This window comes from Heptranchias perlo, chromosome 7 (assembly GCF_035084215.1).
Source record: "Heptranchias perlo isolate sHepPer1 chromosome 7, sHepPer1.hap1, whole genome shotgun sequence".
NCBI lineage: Eukaryota > Metazoa > Chordata > Chondrichthyes > Hexanchiformes > Hexanchidae > Heptranchias > Heptranchias perlo.
Genome location: NC_090331.1, coordinates 80,857,069 through 80,879,336, shown reverse-complemented (window position 1 = coordinate 80,879,336; position 22,268 = coordinate 80,857,069). Strand labels below are relative to the sequence as shown.

The following is a 22,268-nucleotide window of genomic DNA, read 5'->3' as shown; positions in this document are numbered from 1 at the left end:
CCTCTACAACTGCATCCCCCACCAGGATGGCCTGCGGGCCCTCCACTTCTTCCTTGAACGGAGGCCCAACCAGTCCCCATACACCACCACCCTCCTCCGTCTGGCTCAACTTGTTCTTACGTTAAACAACTTCTTTGACTCCCCTCACTTCCTCCAAATAAAAAACCTATATGGGTCCCAACTATACCTGCCTTTTTGTGGGATAGGTGGAACGATCCTTGTTCCAGTCCTCCTCAGGTCCCTTCCCTCACCTCTTTTTCTGGTACATTGATGACTGTATCGGTGCCGATTCCTGCTCTTGCCCCGAACTGGAAAATTTCATCAACTTTGCTTCCAATTTCCACCCTTCTCTCGCCTTCACATGGTCCATCCCCGACACTTCCCTTCCTTGACTTCTCCATCTCCATTTCTGGGGATAGGCTGTCAACCAATATCTATTATAAGCCCACCAACTCCCACAGCTACCTTGATTACATTTCCTCCCACCCCGCTTTCTATAAGGACTCTATTGCCTTCTCCTAGTTTCTCTGTCTCCGTCGCATCTGTTCTGATGATGCCACCTTTCACACCAATGCTTCTGATATGTCTTCCTTTATCCTCAACCGAGGATTCCCTTCCACAGTGGTTGAAAGGGCCCTCGACCATATCCGTCCTATTTCCCGCACTTTTGCCCTCACCCCTTCCCTTCCCTCCCAGAACCATGATAGGGTCCCCCTTGTCCTCACCTTCCACCCCACCAGCTATTCAATGTATCATCCTCTCACTTCTACCACCTCCAGCATAATCCCACCACCAAACACATCTTCCCCTCCCCTTTCAGCATTCCGAGTGGGACCGCTCCCACTCCCTCTGCGACACCCTGGTCCATTCTTCCATCCCCCGACATGCGCTGACCTCCCCACAGCATCTTCCCATGCGAGCGCAGGAGATACAACACCTGTCCCTTCACCTCCTCCCTTCCCACCGTCGAGGACCCCAAACACTCCTTCCAGGTGAAGGTGAAACAGTGCTTTACTTGTGCTTCTTTCAATTTAGTATACGGTGTTCGCTACTCACTGCGGTCTTCTCTACACTGTGGAGGCCAAACTCAGATTGGGTGATCGCTTTGCTGAACCCCTCTGCTCTATCCACAAGCTTGATCCTGACCTGCCGGTCGCTTGCCATTTTAATTCCCACTCTGACCTCTCTGGCCTCGGCCTCTCGCACTGTTCAATGAAGCTCAACGTAAGCTCGAGGAGCAGCATCTCATCTTTCGTTTCGGCATTTTACAACTTTCCGGACTCAACATTGATTTCAATAACTTCAGATCATAATCACTGCTTCCATTTTAAAAAAAAATTTCGGACAGCAAGTGCTTGTAATGGTTCTGCTGTTGCTATTTACAGCTACTCTTGACCAATCTTTTGTTTCTTAACTTGACCCATTATCACCTTCCTTGCCTTGCACCATCATCCCTTTGGTCATTTAATCACTCTTGCCCTCCACCCTATCACAGACCTTCCCTTTTGTTCTTTCCTTCCCCCCCCCCCCCCTCCAACCACCTTTTCCGTGGCTCTGTACTTGCTTATAAACTTTAACATCTTCCAGTTCTGACAAAAGATCTTTGACTTGAAACATTAACTTTTTTTCTCTACAAATGCTGCCTCACGTGCTGAATTTTTGCAGCATTTTCTGTTTTATTAGTGATCATAACATAATAAGCTTTAAGATAAAGATTGAGAAGGACATAAGTAAGACAGACCAAAGTAATAAATTGGACAAAAGTTGATTTTAAGAGGAAGCGAATGGAACTAAGGGAAAATAAACTGGAAAAATTTACTGACAAACGCAGAAATAAAACAGCAGTGGGAAACATTTAAAACAGTGACCAATAGATTCCAGGAGAAATATATCCCACTAAAAACAAGAACAAACTAGCCAGTAATGTGATACTATGGATCAGTAAAGAAATAAGGGCAAAATTGAAACTAAAGAAAAAGACATACACTAAGTACATAGAAAACAAAGGAGAGGACGACAAAAGGAATATGAAAAGGTTAGGAAAGAAATTTTTTAAAAAAACAATTAGGAAGTCAAAGAGAAACTACAAAATTAAATTATCATGGTGTGTGTATATATAAAAAAATAGTACAGTATTCTACAGACACATAAATAACAAAAGAGCAATCAGGTTAGGGATAGGGCCGCTAATGGATACACACGTTAAACTCACAGGTAAAGACTGCAAAATGACAGAAATATTAAATAATTACTTGGTCTCCCTGATAAATACTGAGCCAAACTTAGCAGGCATGACATTAGAAGAAGAGATCAAAAAAAGACATTAAAACATTTAAGATATAAAGGGGGGGAGATAATTGATAAACAAATCAAACTTAGAGAGGATAAAACCCCTGGTCCGGATGGATTGCATCCACATAAAAGACGTTAGGGAAGAGATAGCAGCGGCACTTTTTTTATATCTATCTATCGAGCTATCTATCGAGCTATCTATCATAGTGCCGGAGGGCTGGCAGAGAGTTAATGTGAGTCCTATATCGAAAAAGGGAGATAGAACAGGTCCAGGGAACTGCAGACCAATTAGCTTAACATTGGTGGTAGGAAAGATAATGGAATCCTTACTCGAAGATGTAATAGAAAAACACCTAGAAACTGAAAATATAGTGAAGAATAGTCAGCACGGATTTCAAAAGGGACTGTCATGCTTGACCAACCTTATTGAATTCTTTGAAGAAGTAACGAAGGGTAGACAAGGGTAATGCAGTAGATGTAACATATTTGGATTTTCAAAAGGCCTTCAATAAATAGACTCCTGACTAAGGTCAGAATGTGTGGAGTCAGGGGGTCAAGTAGCAGAAAGGATAGAAGGCTGGCTAGAAAACAGTAGGGATAGAGGTAGTTATTCAGAATGGCAAAAGGTAGGAAGTGGTCCACAAGGATTGGTGCTGGGACCATTGTTCATCATTTACATAAATGATTTGGACTCTGGAATCGGAAGTACAATTTCAAAATTTGTGGATGACACCAAATTGGTATAGTTAATACTGAGGAGGACTGCAACAAAGAACAGGAAGACATCAATAAACTTGCAGATTGGGTGTGTAATTGGCAAATGAACTTCAACATAGATAGGTGTGAGGTGGTACATTTTGGTAGGAAGAATAAAGAAGCTACATTCTCCTTGAAAAATAGAGTCTAAATTGGGTGGAGAAGCAGAGGGATTTGGCGGGGGGTACAGATACACATCACTAAAAATAGCAACGCAGGTTGATAAGGCCAGAAAAAAAGCCAAGTGCTGGGGTTCATTTCTAGAGGGATGGAATTGAAAAGTAGGGAAGTTATGTTAAACTTGCATAGAACCATGGTTAGACCTCAGTTTGAATACTGTGTACAGTTCTGGTCTCCATATTATAAAAGGGATATAGAGGCACTGGAGAAGATGCAAATAAGATTTATTAGGATGATACCAGAAAGGAGAGGTTATAAATATCAGGAAAGATTGAGCAAGCTGGGGCTCTTTTCTCTTTGAAAAAGAAGACTGAGGGGTGACCTGATAGATGTCTTTAAGATTATGATAGGGTAGATGTAGAGAAAATGTTTCCACTTGTTCCACTGTAAGATAGTCACTAATAATTCCAATAGAGAATTCAGGAGGAACTTCTTTACCCAGAGAGTGGTTAGAATATGGAACTTGCTAACACGAGGAGTAGTTGAGGTGACTAGCATAAATGCATTTAAGGGGAAGTTAGATAAACACATGAGGGATATATTGATGGGGTTAGATGAAGAAGGATGGGTGGAGGCTCGTGTGGCATAAATACGGCGTGGACCTGTTGGGCTGAATGGCTTGTTTCTGTGCTCACATTCTCTGTTATCTCTTGCCCTTTCCTGAGCATCTTGCTAAAGCAATACTGCTGAGATCAGGAATTCAAAATGGGGGTTTGTCTTGTATGTCATTGCTCTTTGATACAGCTTGTTGGTGCTGTGCCATAACAATTGATCGTATATTTGAGCTTGGTGCTTGCACCAATTGAGACACCATAGCAGTATCTCACTGGCCCAAAGGCACCCTTCTCTTTTACTCGCCCCTCAGGTAAACGATTCCTAAGGTTCTGACACTCTACACCTGTAGATAATGTCAAGTAGTAGCATTTTTATTTCTGAGCAATTAATAAAAAGCATTTTGGTAAACATTTTCCATGCTGACAATCAGTCTCTTCATATGTAGATGAAAAAGAGAAGTTTGAGCCTACTCAGTTCCAAGATTCCATTATCCAAGGTTTGAATGAAAATGGCAGTGATTTGGAAGCTGTAGCCAAGTTTCTTGATGCTTCTGGAGCAAAGCTCGACTATCGCCGCTATGCTGAGACACTGTTCGATATCCTGGTTGCTGGCGGGATGCTGGGTAAGGATTCCATTTAACTATTGCAAATTTTTGAATCTGCATTCCTGACTTTTTTAGCTGAAGAAGGACAGCTTTCTAAATTTAAAGGAAAGTGATACTTGATGTGGGTGGGAAAATTTACTTTGAAGTGCTCATCATAAACTGATTCAGAATGTTGCCTGAATGAGAAGAAACTGTCCATATTTCTGGTGAACCAGCATTCAGCTGGCATGCTGCTTTATTGGGTTTCCTGGATGGAATTTACTTTTGGGATGTTCTAGTGCAGGGCGGGAATGTCCAGCTTTATGGATGTTGCAACCAGTAAGTGAACTGCATATGTTTATGTAAAGCATAGAGATGCCACCCTGCACAAAATGATTGCCCCCATGCACCCGCTCCAATTCTGAAACTTGTTATTTCCACTACAGCTATTTTAAACATCTTGGGACTGGAGAACTGGTAATGGCTACTCCCTGATTGTCTGGATAAATCAAATCGGGGAGCAACATTTCTTCCAATCTCCCAGCCCTGGGAAGAATTGAAGCAGAGCAAAAGTTGTAATTGGTTCTGATCATAAGTGCACAAAGATGAAAGGAAACAGAATAGGCAAATTTAACCCTTAGGCCACATGTTGAGTATCCCATTCTAGTGGGAATTAATTTAACTTTTTTTCCTCAAATGAATTGAGGGGTTTTACTTTTGCTTTCTCTTTCCTTTCACTAGCTTGCTCCTTTTGGGATATCCTTCACATTTCCAGCTGCTCTTCCCAGCACCTTCCTGTGCAACTAGAGCAAATACAACACCTGTCCCTTTATCTCCTTCCATACCATTGTCCAGGACTTCAAACATTATGTCCATTTAAGACATCAATTTGTGTGCATAAGCTCCATTGGGCGCATAATCTAATTTTATACAGTAAAGAGAATGAACTTGTGTTTATGGCATGCCTTTCAGGTCTCCTGTATTGGCTGGTGTCAGAATACCACTGTAACCAATTTAGAACTATGTAGCTGCCTGTTGCTTGATAAAGTACAAAATGCCATTAACCAAACTAGCAATGGTGAGGCACAGATGGCATTCCAGCTGATATACACTCCAAGGCATCCCACTTTTAAATATCAGTATGAATTTAACACTTCCTACAGCAGTCATTCTTAAGAGATTACTGAATTGTACTGTGCACTTGTACTTTTTAAGGACATCATTGACACTAATTTTTTTTTCCTGTGAGTCACAAGGATATAGCTTGTTTTCTTCTTTCACTGCCCTTACCTGAACCCTTGTATTGGCCTTGGGCTGCAGATTGAAATTTGTGTAAACCTAGGAAGTATATTTTGCTGTTTAATTTGAACTTTTTTTTTACTGCTTTTGCTTGAGGAATCTTGCACAAGGTTGAATTTATTTCCTTTCTACTTTATAGCTCCAGGTGGTACCCTTGCTGATAACGTGACCCGTACAGATGTCTGTGTGTTTGCTGCTCAAGAAAACTTAGAGACCATACGTGCTTATGCTCAGGCAAGTTTTATTTTAATTTTTTTATTCGTTCATGGGACGTGGGCGTCGCTGGCGAGGCCAGCATTTATTGCCCATCCCTATTGCCATTACATTTTGCCTTGTGATGGAGAAATGCATAGTTTACTTCATTTATTTATGGATCTGACTTACTGGGAGTGTCTAATAGTGATATAACAGGTTTAAGTATTGGTTTCAGTGAATCGCTTTGAATTAAGCTTGCATGCAAGTTCCCCCCCCACCCCGGCTAATTGCAATTTTTAACTTGTCAGAACACAGTTGCAAACTGTTACTGAGACCTTCATACTAATGATTCAGGTCATTGGTTCTTCAGCTGGAGCCAAGCATCTGGAAAGGGGGTAAAATGTCTCACTTTAATGGGTCTTTAAAACTGGCAGAGGATGAAAAGGTTTAAAGCTGGAAATGTTGCAAGATGTCAGAAGGGTGGAACAAAAACCAGGATGGTAGTTTACTTCTATTTGCTCCATTTCTCTGCATTAAATTCAGTTATCTGACTATTCTGGTGATATTTCCCCCCACCCCGGCTTCTCCGAGTTCTTTTTGCACTAAATTCTATACTACATCTATTACGACCATTTCCTTCTGACTTGTATTCTGTTGTACAAAATCTTAAGCCAGTTTCCAAGTGTTCAGCATTATTGGATAGGTGATCAGATAGCCATGTTAGAATTAAAGTTGAAGTAGCAATTTATGGCAGTGTGTAAAATAGAGCTCCACTTAAGCTTATTGGCTGAATATTTTCTCTGCTTGTATACTTCCCCACTAAATTGACGATGTAATAGTCCCTTAAACGATGATTCGTGGTGTAATTTTTGCATTTGAGCTTCACAAAATTAGTATTGTAATTACTTCTGTAAATTGGATAGCTGCATATTAAAATGATGTTTGCTATAAATTATCTTTCCAGGGTAAGATGCTTATTTTTACTTGGCTAGATTTTTGTAATGCCAATGTTAACTGCTAATGGGCATTAAGTAGTGGGGGAACAGTCGTGCTGTGCCAGATGAATACGCGAATGCCATTCCTAAATGCTCCTAAAATACTACTTGACATGGGATGGGGGGGTTGGTCATATGCAATGAAGCCACAATAATAGGAATTTTGTGGCCACTCTGTTACTGAGTTAAACTGGAGCACAAAGATTTTTTCATTGGTTGGTTCCTCTATGTAGCATGTGATGACTTGACTTGCATAGAGAGAAAGTGCCATACACTTGATATTAGAACAACTTGCCTATAGCTGTCAATTTTTCCAACAGGCAAATCTGTTCGCAGTCTTAAGCCTCTACGTGTCCGGACAGGAATTGGTTATTTTTCCATTTGTCAAACAAATAGAAAGAACTTGTGCTGCACTCTTCTAAATTATCTCAAACTTTACAACTTTTTTAAACTCAAAACTATTCTGAAGGAGCGCATCAAGCGATTTGAGAATGCACTCAAAACACGACTTGTTTAGATGTTGGAGTTTTATTCACTGTCTCTAACTCTTGTGACAAGTGAAAACCTAGCAATCATTTTGAATGTTTGGCAACTGGTCTCTGCACGTTAAGAAGCTGAGGTTGTGGAAAATTGATTGAGATTTGGCTCTGTTTCAACACGAGCAGCCCTGAAATTGCTAACTGGAATGTGTTGTATAGACAATGAATACTGAAGGATGTGCATAATAGTAACATGAATAGTTTGGGTTCTGAAACCAATAGGAAAACTTCAAATTATAGATTTTAAATATCAGATATAGCCTTCAATAGTTGCACTCCTAAATAGTTAAACTTATTTACCCTGTGTGAGTAGGACTGCTCATATATTCCATTATGGCTGAACTTTCAGTGTGGTTGCTTGTTAAGTGATGAGAAGGAGAATACAATGGGGCCAGCTGATGGATGAATTGCTGAGAATTCCTATTGCTTGTAAAAAGTTGCTGCATGCTGGTAATCATTTCTTGCTATAGTTGTAGCTCTCAGCCACTTCAGTACCTTTTAGTGACCTTCTAAAATTTTGCTTTACAGGTGTTTAATAAGCTGATCAGGCGTTACAAATACCTGGAGAGAGGATTCGAAGAAGAAATAAAAAAGGTCTGAGTTGATTCAAGTGACTATCTTGGCTACTTGATGAAGTACAAAAAAACTGTTAATTTTTGCCATTGGAATGAGAATTTATGATTCAGTTTCACAGCAGCCTGAAATTTAGAAAATGAATATCTTGTAACTTTCCAACCATTTGGGACAGTTTGCACGTAATTTGTAATCTGTGGATGAAGTTTGATTAAAATCTTTCAAGCTGAATCTGTTAGCAACCAAGTATATTTTGAGATTGAGTTCGATTTGTTAATATAGCTGTATGTTACTTGGAATTAAGGCAGTAATACAGGAGTACTTCAGTTAATACTCCTAAGATGTTTGTAATGCCAAAGATAATCCTATTTTTGATGGTACATAACTTATCTTTTGCACTGTGGACTATGGAGTCAGTGAAAGGGTATTGAAACTTTTAATAGTGGCTCTAAATTCATTCTTCTATTGGTATTTTTGCACATAATTACTGTACTTTACAGTCAGAGCAAGTAACCAAACAAATTGCATTAGCAGATGTACCCTTTTCTTTAAGTACCTATCAGTTCATGTAAGTTTTTATGAAGCTTGTATTTGCAGTGTCAGAAATTTCCTACAATTAATACAAACTGATAGATAAGATACTAATATACCCACCCTGGCTTGTTTCAGCTGCTGCTGTTCCTGAAGGGTTTTACAGAATCTGAGCGAACCAAGCTAGCCATGCTGACTGGAATTTTGTTAGGCAATGGAACATTATCTGCCTCTATTCTGAGCAGTCTCTTCAATGAGAACTTGGTCAAGGAAGGTAAATTCTAGATTTATCCATGTGCTAGATAAAATAAGTCTTGGATGACCCAGGCAGTCATTGGGTCTAGTGTCTTTTAAGGTGTTCCCATTTGATTTCCATGTCCAATCGTGCTAAGAGGTCCTTATTAATCTTTTTTAAATTTTATTTTCCCCTTCCCCGTGTTCATTTTCACTGATTATTCAGATAAAAGCTTGTAACTACTCTTTTTTTGGGTGAATGGTCTTTCAGTTAACATTCAATTAATTTTAACTGGAGTTGTTGAGAAAAGTTCCTGGCTGTGTAAGTCTTTGGTATATCTGCATTTCAAGTAATGTTAAGTTTGGGTCACTGCAAATTGTGGTGCAGAGGAGGGTGACCAGAATGACGCATAGTCTAGTAGCTCCGAGTGTTGGAGCTACTTTACGTGAAAAGAATGTAGGTTGAGAGGAAATGATTTGAAGTTTTTTAAAATAACATAAGATTAGGGATGGTAGGGGTAGATGGCAGATATATATAGTATAGGTTAGATACCAGTAAGTATTTTTCAGAATTATTACCCTTGAACAGACTACCTAAACTTGGTGGGTATATGTGACAGTCTTTTTTAAAAAGGGAACTTGATCAGTTGAGTGAAGAGGTCCTTTCTGGTTATAGAGGGTAATGACTTTCCAAAATTCCCCCCTTTGCTTTTGTCTCTCTAGGGTGTTGAGGGTGGGTCAGGGGTATATGTGGTTGCACATGTTTGTATGGGGTGGATTGGCTTGATGGCCTTTTCTCTGCTTGTATTACCTTGTATATCCTAGATGTATTTTGTTTTTGTTCCAGGTGTTTCAGCAGCATTTGCTGTAAAACTATTCAAATCTTGGATATCTGAGAAGGACATCAATGCTGTTGCTGGGAGCCTTCGAAAGGTCAATATGGACAATAGATTACTGGTGAGCATAAAAATTGACTCAATCAGTTAAAATTCCAAGAATTGCTTAACTCTTTGGAACACTTTCTACAAAAGTATCCACAAAATTGCAGTCAAAGTTCAGTGGCTTGCCATTTTAGACTGATTTTGTTAAAATCATCCAAGCCAGGGAATGACAACTATACCAGTGGTCACTTTATTGCACACTGGTAAAGGGGCAAGTTAATGTATAGTCAACTGAGATTGTTGAGAAATTTATATTTGCTATTTAATTGGTCTCTTTCTAACTTCAGGTCATTATTCCTCATGTTCCTGGACAGGAAGAGTTCTGTTGAATTTGTGTCCAGGCTGATGAAGGTCTGCATTGCTTCAGTCAGTGCGAATTGCACTGTACTTGCTCTCTGCTTTTGGTTAATACATATCTGACCGTAGGAAAATTTTCTCCTTATTTCGCAGCCACTGTTTCACTCCAGTCTTTTGCTTGTTGGACGCACTTCCCTTGGTGAAAATTCCATGGCGTAAAATTTCTACAAGGGTTCTCCTGTTCTGTTGTAACTTCAGAAACCCCAGAGAAATGGCAATTTGCACCATTTTCTGTGGTTTCTGCCAAAGTTGCGGCGGAGGATCGGGAGAACCTGGTGTTTGAGCTACTCTATTTACATAATTGAGAAACTTTAAGTTGTGGGATGCGTTACCTACCATAGGCATAGTCTGTTGCTTTATGATGCAGTTTTCTTTTCAAAAGTCTCTTCCCAGAATTTCCCCGGCCCTTTGATCTCCTCTTTTTCTTCTTCTCCCCCTCCCCCTCTTATTGTCCTGTCTGGGATAGCTTGCTAGGCACACTGATTGGTGTGCTGCTTCTTTGCGTTGAACACAAATTTATCTCTGTAAAATTAGCCCAATTCCCAATATCTGCAGCATTTTGCTTTTTAGCCAAAATGTGTTGTATAATGAAGTGGTTGCTATAAATTGTGTGGTAAGCCTCCTAAATCTTTTGCAGGAATTGTTTCCAGCTAATAAACAGAGTTATGATCACTTTGTCAAGTACTTCACTGATGCAGGGTTAAAGGAACTTGCGGACTTTGTCCGTAACCAGCAATCTCTTGGTGCACGGAAGGAGCTGCAGAAGGAGCTCCAAGATCAAATGGCCCGTGGTGATCCCCTCAAAGAGGTAATGGTGTGAATTGGTCACGTTAACCTGAACCTATCTTGGTTCAGGTTTGGTTGGAGCACATACAAAATTGGAATGTAGTAACTAACTTAAATGATGTGATATTGCTACAGTTGGTTTCCAGTTCTGAGTTTGTTACTTAACTTTGCTGCTTTTAACACATGACGTGGAATTTTTGGTATCGTCACTCAAAGAAGGGATGTTCCATTTCCAAAAATTGCATCTGGCTGCTTGCTACAACACTCCTATGGTCCCATGCAGTGGAAATATGCTTTAACTCAGGTGCTTTTTATTTTCCCGAAGTCAGAAAATGTGCATCACTGTTGCAAGTTTTGCTTTGTTTTCAAAGTGCCAAACTGAAGTCTATAGTGTCTAGGGTAAGTGGATTCAAACAGTAAGTGCACATGTCTTTGATTTTAGATGGCCCTGATGGTTGCCTGAGGTGCCTGTTGTCTTCTCTAACTCAGTTTCATGGCCTGCACCAGACTTTCAAAATTTGCAAGTCATTAAGGATAAATGAAGAGGTATATCGATATAGCCTTCCTGCTGTTGCTACCCAACCTCGGGCTCTGTTTGATGCTGATTTGAATAAACTATATTGCTTCATGAGAGGGCTTAGATTGGCACCACTGGCCTTGGCCTCAGTTGTAGGATGTGCTTTTGTACAGACAACCAAACTAATTCAAATATTTGAAATCCTCTTTATTTTTGTGTAATTGTTTTCTTTTATGTGAATCTAGTTAAAGGCATATAATGCTTGTAAATCCAGCATTGTTTTGGAACGTTATCCCTTCAAGAATGGCCTTTCCCACTCCTCTGATGGCTCAGTGGGTTTAGCCTGTGAGTAGCAGAGCTAGAGAACAGGGAAATCCTAGGTTTTTTCTGGGTCAGTGCTGAGTTTGATGAAGCTGGGATGGCATTGGGGGGGTGCTACAATTGGTCTTCATGCCCCTTTGTTCAAAAGGGGAAAATTCCTGATTGCTACACACCTTACCTGCTGTAAGTTTATGGGTGAGGATAAGATTGGGTTTTTGCTGCTAGAGTAATAGCCTGCTGACATTCACTGCTCAGGGCTCAATAACAAATAATGCTCACTTTAGTGAGGTACTAGTACTGATATCTAGGCAACTGTACCACAGTAAGGCATTGATACCCTGAGGGGAGGAAATCGGCAAGAAAGAGTATTCCTACTTCATTTGTATATCATAGACCAATTAAAATAGTAAGTTTTGAGCTTGTGGCATGGCAAGAGCTAAATATGAAAAGAGTCTGTAAAATGTGTGGCATGTTTGGAGTGCTAAACAGCTGCCCCATTGCCATTACATGCCTCGCTGTCACAAAGATCAAATGTGGATCATCTTGAGGGGGCGCAGCAGGATATAGCATAATGACTGGTCGAGATGTATGAAATCTGATTAGATAAGCTGTTTGAGCTCAGATCTGAAACAAACTAGTATTTGGGGGAGGGGATGAGAAGAGAATATTAATTAAATGAATTTCCATAAATTCATTTGACAGATCATCACATATGCCAAAGAAGAGATGAAGAAAAACAGCATCTCTGAACAGACAATGATCAGCATTGTCTGGAGCTGTGTAATGGGTGCAGTGGAATGGAACAAGAAGGAGGAACTGCTAACCGAACAAGCCATTAAGCACTTAAAGGTAAACTCTGGTTACTTTAACATTCAAGGCTCATTAAGAAATGTTTATCCTGATGTGCAAGATGTCTTTGGAAAAGTCTCTTCTTGGAATTTCCTTGTGCAATATTTTCAGAGCTCGGAACACCTTTCCGTAGTTGAACCAGCAATGCTTGGTGGCTGGAGGCCTTCCTAGATAATTATGCAAAAAGTTGAGAAGCAGTTGCTGTGATGTATGGGGTGGAGGGTCCAGTTGGTTAACAGTCCTTTTTAAAATCCTGCTATTGAGAATTTTATATGGCTGCTTCAGTCGGCAACTAATTTTCAAGGTTTTCTTTCATATAAGATCCATAAACTGTTGGAATCTGCAATGTGGGGAAAGGAGGAAGAGAAGATGACACAGGTCTCAACATATTAGCAATGTTACCCATTGTCCATATGACTCCTTTTTATCCACCATACCATTCTACTAGTTCATGTGGGAAATGGTCTGCAATTCATGTGAAAAGGGACAAGGTGGCCAAAGCTCCTTTTGCAGAGCCCAATGAATCGCGAGACCCCTTTATTCTTGAGTGACCTTTGTGGCATGGCCTTGAAGGTCGGGTTTCTGGAAGCCATATCTATTCAAGACTCCCATTACTTTCCAAACGTTTCATACTTAAATACAAATGCTCCAAAATCCGACTGGCCTGGGAGTGGAGCTTTTCATTTGGCTCTTCTAAACTTTGAGCACTTCAAAATTTCATTTCTTCTCTCGTCCCTTTTGGGCAGTTCCCAAAAACACACAAGATGGCCGTAATTGCCCCAGTAGTACCTAAAATAGTGTGGGGTCTCTAAGCCTTTTTTATTAAGTTGAACATTATGCAGCAACTATTCTGTATTCTGCACCTTTTTGTATTTGATTCTGGTTCATGTTGATATGGGTTAAATTATAACTAGTAACTACTTAGACAAAAAATAGTTTTTCATTGGTGAAAATCTGAGTTTTTCAAGTTTGATTTAAACTTCAAGGACACTTTTTAACAATCCAAATTGCTGTACAAATTATTGGCAATCTGACTGCAAAACCTGCCTCTGTTAGTGACACTTTAACATGCATGGTCTTTTTTGTTGGTATAATATAATACTTGTATGCCAAATATTCAATTTGTGATTACACTGTGAATCTTATTGCTTAGGAAGTATACATCTAATGTCTTCCTCTTTGATTTTTTTTTCAGCAATACAGCCCTCTCCTTGCTGCCTTCACCACCCAAGGTCAGTCTGAGCTGACTTTGCTGCTGAAGATTCAGGAATACTGTTATGACAACATTCAGTTCATGAAGGCCTTTCAGAAAATTGTGGTGCTTTTCTACAAAGGTATATGCTATGTTATGGACAACCAATATGAAGGGCATTGGACAATATTTGGCAGTCATGGGGGTAAAGCTGTTGAATGTAAATAAGTATATTTAATAACTGCTTTTGAATGTATATAAACATATGCAAAATGCATGGAATTTGGTGTTCCTCATTCAGCTTCAACTTACAAAAGAATGTGCTCTCCTCCAATAGGGAGATTGCCGAGGAACAATGTTGAATTTTATCCCATTCCTGATAATGAGATTTAGGTGATGTTCCCCGAATTGCAATTTGGTTGTTGGTGGTTGATATCTGTGTGCAGAGTCTATATAATCAGTTATGTTTACATTTGGGTCGCATAAATTTTTGCATATTTATACTCCAGCAAGGTATAAGTGCCATCATGGGCACAATTATTCACATGTTCAGTAACCTACAGAGACATAGATTTTTGGATCTTGTATGATCTGTTAGCATTTGGTTTAAAATCTGTATCTGATGCTGTGGATTATTTGCAGTGTCTGTCAACAATACTGTTTGTGTTGATTGTGAAGTGCTTCAAGTTTACCAGGAACCTTCCATGGCTCTTTCCTGGAGGGTATTTTTGACAAGAACACTCTCTTAATCCTTCAAGCAAAAATTAGGTTCCGTTTCCTATAAAAAGCATCTCCACAGATGTAGATCCAATCTAATACCTTGCCTAATACAAGATTATTCCTAGAAATGGTCCAAAAACTTCTCCGAAAGGGGGGAAGAAGGCATCAGCTCAAGCCATCAAAACATTCCCTTAGCTATGTCAAGCCTGAACATGTGATGTGGTTCATCTGGGTTGCCAAGATGCTGCTGCTGACACCAGTACTACCAGGGCTTGTTGATTAGTTATTGATATTGGGAGAATTAACCAGAATCTTGGGACCATTTGAAATAGAAATCCCCCTTAAGGGATAGCATGTTAAACCTCTGCATTCCTACTGATCATTTCTTAGTCCCATTCTTTCTCGTTTTGATCCATATTGCCTTTTAATTGAGTATTTTCAGTTCTTGCGGAATGCTGACTGCATCCTGGGTCTGTCCTCCTAGATTAAGATTTTTATACCACCTTTCTTCCTTCCTCTCACCTGCATGGACTGTCTCAAACTGGGAGAATTGGTCAGTTTCTCAGTCTGAGATTCTGTTCACATTGGAATCCTTTATGGTGATAGTGTTATCCCTAATTCTTTGCTGTCTAACTTGAATATTTCAATTTTTAAAATTTTTTTTAGTCTTAATTGATATCCAAGTTTAGCTGTCAGATGCTGGAAAGCTACAGAAACAATGAGGAAAACTAGGTGTGTAGGATGGGTGTAGCGTACAGGAGACTGGCCAGTGGCTTTCTTTTAAGCATTCATAATGGGAATTGAGGTTTCTCATAGATGGAGTCTCAGTTAATTTAAGACAGGAAATTGTTGCAAATTTCTCACATTCCAAGCAGCTGTTGATAACGAGCCTATCTTAAATTTCTTAGATCTTTGCCCTTTTATCACAGATGCAATTTTGGCAAAGGCAGGTGTCTAGCGGGTCTTGAGTAGGCATGGGAAAGTGAGCTTTCTCATAAAATGTGAAATGAGCTGTGTAGGACCTTTTTCTATAGGGGCCTGCATTAAGATCATTTTGACCATAGTGTAGTTATCACGATGAATGCAGAGTATTCTACATGTAGCAAGACATTTGCCAGTGGAGACAACTGTTTCCTATTTCTAAAACTTTTGCTATGTAAAGATTAGCAAGCTGAGGACTTACGGGATATTCGGTTACCTTTTCTGGTTACCAGGGGAACCAGCTTTCATGAAACACTTGCTTTGATCTGAAAATTCCACCAAGAATTTCAGCCCTGCTGTGCTCAAAGTTGCTCATGGTGTTTGGTTAATGGTTCCTACCTCTAGGACCAAGTGTGTCAATAACTGCCATAAAAGTGTCAGGTATGAAACACAAGTGATTTAATTTTGTCTCTGAAATTATTCTATAAATTTATAGCTATAAACTGTAAGTATAGTACTATGTACTATTTTAATTTCACTGCTGCAAGCGTATTGTATGAAGAGGCTGCACTTGTTTCTAATTCCTGATTTGTGAACTGCCAGTTCATATCTGTTGCTCTACCTGCTTTTGGAGTAGACTACAACATGAAATTATTACTCTTCCACTAAATTACTCAGCAAATAGGTTAGCAAAATAGAAACGAGCATTTTTTGTTTTCTGTTCTGGCATCTAAGTATTGATTCACATTTGCTGCATGAATGCAGAAACATTGCAAGATCACTTGCAAGTTGTCCATTATACAGAATTATAGAACTGGGGGCTGGAACTGAAATCCTAGTGCAACTTGTTTGTATGTCCATATTGAACAAATTACCTGTCAAAAAGATTGCCTACAGCAGGTAACTTGGCATACCTTCAGTTATTGAGATATCTAGTATATGGTATTGCTATTTTTTATTAAAAAATAGCACCTGTAGTATTACAAGCCTTTTCTGTAGTAGTTTGCAAACTACTGATAAGATTTCATAATTGGGGCTAGCTTTTGACATCAGATACTATGGGTTGGATAAAAGTATGTTACCCTTTTGTTTTTCTCCCCCACCCCCCTCCAATTTCTTAACTTTACCTTGAGTACAATCCAAAAGTTCTACAGGAAAAATGCTAGAATCTGTTATTAAGGACATAGTAACAGGGCATTTGGAAAATCATAATATGATTAGGCAGAGTCAACACAGTTTTATGAAAGGGAAATTGTGTTTGACAAATCTATTAGTTTTTTGAGGATGCAACTCGCAGGATAGATAAGGGGGAACCAGTAGATGTAGTATATTTGGATTTTCAAAAGGCATTTGATAAGGTGCTACGCGGGGTTGTTACACAAGATTAAGGATCGTGGGATTGGGGGTAATAAGCATGGATTGAGGATTGTTTTCTGGCCGTTAACCAGAGTAGGAATAAATGGGTCATTTTTGGGTTGGTGGGTTGTAACTAGTGGGGTGCCACAAGGATCAGTGCTTGGGTCTCAGCTATTTACAATCCATCAGTGATTTAGATGAGGACACTGAGGGGAACGTATCCAAGTTTGCTGACTGTACAAAGCTAGGTGGGAAAGTAAGCTGTGAGGAGGAAGCAAAGAGTCTGCCAAGAGATATAGACAGGTTAAGTGAGTGGGTGAGATGGTTGCAGGTGGTATATAACTGGGGAAATGTGAAATTATCCATTTTGGTAGGAAAAATAGAAAAGCAGAATTTTTTTTAAAAGTTGAGACACTGAGAAATGTTGGTAGTTAGAGAGATTTGGGTGTCCTTGTACATGAATCACAAAGTTAACAAGCAGGTACAGCAAGCAATTAGGAAGACAAATGGGATGTTCACCTTTATTGCAAGGGGGTTGGAGTATAAGAGTAAGGAGGTCTTGCTGCAATTATATAGGGCTCTGGTGAAACCACACCCGGACAGTTTTGGTCTCCTTATCTAAGGATGGATATACCTGCCTTAGAGGTGGTGCAACCAAGGTTCACTAGATGGTTTCCTGGAATGAGAGGGTTGTCCTATGAGGACAGGTTGAGTAGAATGGGCTTATATTCTCTGGAGTTTAGAAGAATAAGAGGTGATCTCATTGAAACGTATAAAATTCTTAAAGGGCTTGACAGGGTAGATGCTGAGAGGTTGTTTCGCCTAGCTGGAGAGTCTAGAACTAGAGGTCATAGTCTCAAGATAAGGGGTCGGCCATTTAGGACAGAGATGAGAAATTTTCTTCACTGAGAGTTGCAAATCTTTGGCATTCTCTACCTTAGAGGGATGTAGATGCTTAGTTGTTCAGTATATTCAAAACTCAGATCGATGGATATTTGGACACTAAGGGAATCGAGGGATATGGGGATAGGGCAGAAAAGTGGAGTTGAGGCCGAAGATCAGCCATGATCTTATTGAATGGCGGAGCAGGCTCAAGGGGCCGTATGGCCTACTGCTCCCATTCCTTATGTTCAATAGCTACTGGAATGCAACTCTGAAAGTGAGCTAGCTGGGAGATAACCAATCCATCTGCTTTAAAACATTGAATTATCTTGGTACTTTGGTTCATAATTGTACAAAACTAAAGGAATTTGTCTCTTTTTTTCCCCATTTCCCCGTAACTACTTCAAATGATATTGGAGAAAATTGCATTTCATGGCTTGAGATTTACATTGTAAATAAGATCTTTATTTTCTTTTTGGTCTTTTCCTTCTCACCCACATTATAGCTGATGTTCTGAGCGAAGAAGCCATCTTGAAATGGTACAGAGAGCCTAATATGGCAAAAGGGAGGAGCATCTTCTTGGACCAGATGAAGAAATTCGTTGAGTGGCTCAAGAATGCTGAAGAAGGTAGAATCTAATTGATTAAAATGTTAGAAGTAGGATGCAGGAATGAATGCATGGTCTTAAATCAATCAAATCATCATTGAAACCAGCCTTCTGGCACAGAGTACAAGTCAACCATTCAGGCGCTCTGCAACTTAATTGCAGCAATATCTGCTTGGCACTGAAGACCTGTTATAAATTTAAAAACTCCATCTAGGATAGCAACAGTTATGCTGATTTTTCTGAAGTGCAACTAAAGTTCTAATACAGAAAAATTGCTTAGCTATGAAATATGATCTATAGTGCTGTATTTTATGCAATCTTGAGTTGTAAGCAGTCTGACTTGTGCAGTAAAATGGATGCAGGGTTTTTCCAAACAGGACAGTTTGTCAGGCAAATCTAACCGATCAGCCACGATCTAATTGATGCTCAAGGGGCTGAATGGCCTACTCCTTGTTCCTATGTATAGTATATATTGTAAAATGCTTTTATTACTATTGGCCATGTACTTTCTAGGGCTTGACCAATACATTTTGTTTTTATACGGTGTTGTCTGAGAGGGGCTGACCAGATAGTAGACTTCCTTTTGATAGTTATCAGAGAGTGGTAAGATTTCCTGCTTTCTGTGGCTCAGTGGGGGCATTCTTGTTTCCGAGTGACCAGGTTATGTTTAAGTGCCACTTCAGAACTTAAACATAATCAAGGCTGACACATCTGGTGTGCTGATTTGTTGGAGGTGCTGTCTTTCAGATAAGATGCCAAACTGAGGGCCCCATCTGCCTGTTGAGGTGGATGTACAAGATCCTGTGGCACTATTTCAAGATGAGCAGAGAATTAGTCCTGGCCTATATCCCTCCTTCAATCAATACAGCCAAAACTGATTAACTGGTCATTTATCCCTTCTGCTGCTCGAGACCTGGCTCTGAAAATTCACTACATAAGTGAACTACATTTGAAATATACTTCACTGATTGTAAAGCTCTGAGGATGTGAAAGATGCTATATAAATGCAATATAAAGTCATGAACAAAAGTTCTTTTTAGCTTATGTTACTGCTTTTCAAAAAAATTACATCAAAACCCACACTTGGATGGGTTTTAGAACTTCAAACATGTTGTACCGGCTGTTGTTTTCTCAAACTTTGAGGTTAATGCACAGTTAAAGCGGCCACAATTATGGCTTGCTGGTCTGTATGAATTTTGAGGGACCTGGTTCTGTGCAAGTATGTGTAGGCATGGGAGGGGAGGGGGGAGGTTCCTCAAACTTGGTTACGATATCCACGTGAGCTTAGCTCAGTTAGTAGAACACCAACCCAAAAAAAAGTTATTTTGATATGTTGCTGATGCAGAATGGCTCTATAGCAATCACCACTGTTTCAAAAGTAATTCGCTGTGTGCACTGGGAGACTTTTTTGAAGACTTGTTCAAAATCACTTCTAAGCTTGTCAAATATGCAGAGATCAGTAGACTGCATTCAGAAGGATTTAGGTCAGTTCAATTGGATAGGCAAACAATTTAATACTGACATACCCAAGTAATGCACTGTAGCATTATAAAAAGTGTAACATATCTATACAGTAGATTGAATAGAATTAGCACAGGGAGTGAAGGAAAGTAACCTGAGAAGACACTTCTCTCAACCAATATCTGTAACAGCTGTATAGCTAGGCTTTATAATGCACTGGTCATATTGCACATTACACATAAACCAAGCACACAGAAGATTGATTGACTAGAATAATAGTGCAACAGAATGAGCTGTTGAGGGTGGGATTTCAAAATGTGTCTAGTAGGACCAAAGAACCTAAACTTGAATAGTGAGGTAAACTTAAAACTGAATTATTTTTACTCAGTGATAAATATTTGGGATAACCTGCTTGGCAGAGTGGGGTGTTATTGACAAAGCAATGGATGCTAGGGGAGGTGGGGTAATGGAGGGTTGAGCTTGGGCCAAATGGCCTTTTCTCATTCTTGACCACTGAGTACTCTGCAGTTGAAATATAAAGCAATTGACCTGGTCCTCTGATAGCTGGACTTTGTCAGAACTGCACTCTGACAGTCAAGGTTTTACCAGCAGTGGGGAATTATTCTCAGCAGCTTTTGCATATTTTTTCAGAACATAAATGATGTTTTGGCTTCGCTTATTTAGGTTGTTTGTTGCAAAACCACCTTTTTAAATTGACTTTAAAACTAGTGTTGAGACTGAATTCTCAGTACAATGATCTAGTATATGTTTACCACCCTGCCTCATTTCCTAGTGGAAGTAGTAGATGAAGTCTGTGGCAACTATTTTACTTAAGTAGCCTGACTGATTCCATGAACTTGCCATGTGAGTAATTGTGAACTAAATTTGTACTGGTGTGTTCATACATGGACCATTTGAATCACTGGGACTACATTTCTAAGCATTTTGTACAGTTTCACTATCCAAATTTTCCTCCAAGAATAAGGGGGAATTGATTCACAAAAGTATAATCTTTTAAATGCTGCATTGCTTTTACTGTGTTTAAAAACTAAATGCCTATCCTCCTTGGTAACTTTATTCTTCTCTCCACAGAATCTGAGTCTGAAAGTGAAGAGGACTGAAGTTGGAAGACTGTCAATTGAAATCATGTTCTGTATTTTTAATAAACCACAGGGGTTGTAGAATTGAATTTCAGAGTTCAGAAATTGTCTTGATTTGGCATTCTACCTCCTGTATTTTCTACTGTAATATCTAGATGTAAATTAAGGGCTTTACAGTGATCTCACTGGTTTGTTTTAATTCAGTTTTCTATATAATAAAGTTATTGCAGACATCTTCTGACTTCAAATTATCAGCTATAAAAGTCAGTTGCAGTTACTTTTGACCGGTTGCTTTTTTTTTGCTGTTAGTATTGATGAAAGAGCTTTATTATATCTTTCCAGGGAAGTACTCATAAGCAATGCTTTCTTGATCAGTCCTGGGAGTTTGTATCAGAGGGCACAAGTTGTACTGTAACTGTCAGCAGTTAATACTTGGAGAACTCAGCAGAACCAAAGTGGCAGCATCTTGTGGGGCTGTGGTGGTTGAGATTTAAATTGTTAAGGAAGTGTGGTATGCCACTTACTAGGTTATTTTACATGAGGTACAACTTGTTCAGTCTGTTTGAAAGTTACCAAGAATTTACAGGAGGAAGAAGTCCAGAAAAAAGACCATTTTATTACAATCTCCCTTTCTTTGGCTACACAGTTTTATTCTGTCCAAATCAAAATGGAGTGCTTGTTCAGTCCCAACTAAGCAGTAGTGTTGTGACTTAATGGTTTCTTGCTTTGTGAATGGAGAATTTCAAGTGCATCTTATTTTGATGTGTAGTCATACAACCCCTTTACTGATATTTTGAGTGGTTTAGATCAAGTTGGTTCTTTTGTTGTTCAGTGTACTCTTTACAAATCTGTTAACTAAACCCAAGAAGCACAGTCCATCAGCCTACAAATGTGCACAATGACTGCAGGTTATTAGATAAATGGTTTTGAATTTTTGCTTTCATGAGTTACTCATGTGAATATACTTAGTTTTTAAACCATTTTTGTAATGCACAATAGCGGAAGGATGGTTCGCAATACTTCGGCTCTGCCATCTTAAGTGCATTTCTTTCGGTGGTATTACATAAAGTTAAACAAAGCCAGTAGGAGGGGTACAAGATGTTTTCTCAGATCATGGTTAGAAAACACCTCCACAGGGTTAATATTAGTGTTAATGATGGTGAATCCTTCCCATACAAAATTGTTAACTTTGGTTATATATGTACCAAAAATTAAACTACTTTTTATCAACCAATTTGCCTAGAAAACTGGCTTTTTGCCGTTGAATGCATTTCAGTTTGTATATTTGATATCAAAGGTTTCTGGGGTGTTCTTTGGCTGCTTTACTTCATAATGGAAATTAACTGAGCAGTTATTTTTTGCTACTCTGACACAATGTCACAACTGCAATAAGTTTCTTTTTAGGCTGTTTTGGCATCTGCTGATGTGCAAGAAGATTTTGGTGAAACAGATTGGCAGCTGCTTGTGCTGATCAAGACTGGCAGTTGAATTTACATAATTGTACAAATTAAACATTTTCTACTAAA

At 39.3% G+C, this 22,268-nt stretch overlaps 1 protein-coding gene across 1 annotated transcript in view; it reads left to right on the top strand.

Annotated features, from left to right (window-relative positions):
- The window catches only part of LOC137323899 (eIF5-mimic protein 2), a 34,005-nt gene extending 12,029 nt beyond the window's left edge, over nt 1-21,976 (top strand). Inside the window, exons 3-12 of the mRNA XM_067987956.1 lie at nt 4,229-4,405; nt 5,805-5,899; nt 7,923-7,988; nt 8,637-8,772; nt 9,580-9,689; nt 10,668-10,838; nt 12,357-12,503; nt 13,699-13,837; nt 18,080-18,202; nt 20,735-21,976. Coding sequence (XP_067844057.1) covers nt 4,229-4,405; nt 5,805-5,899; nt 7,923-7,988; nt 8,637-8,772; nt 9,580-9,689; nt 10,668-10,838; nt 12,357-12,503; nt 13,699-13,837; nt 18,080-18,202; nt 20,735-20,763 — 1,193 coding nt within the window. The 3' untranslated portion in view covers nt 20,764-21,976. The remainder of the gene's footprint in view (nt 1-4,228; nt 4,406-5,804; nt 5,900-7,922; nt 7,989-8,636; nt 8,773-9,579; nt 9,690-10,667; nt 10,839-12,356; nt 12,504-13,698; nt 13,838-18,079; nt 18,203-20,734) is intronic.
- Nucleotides 21,977-22,268: the final 292 nt, after the last annotated feature.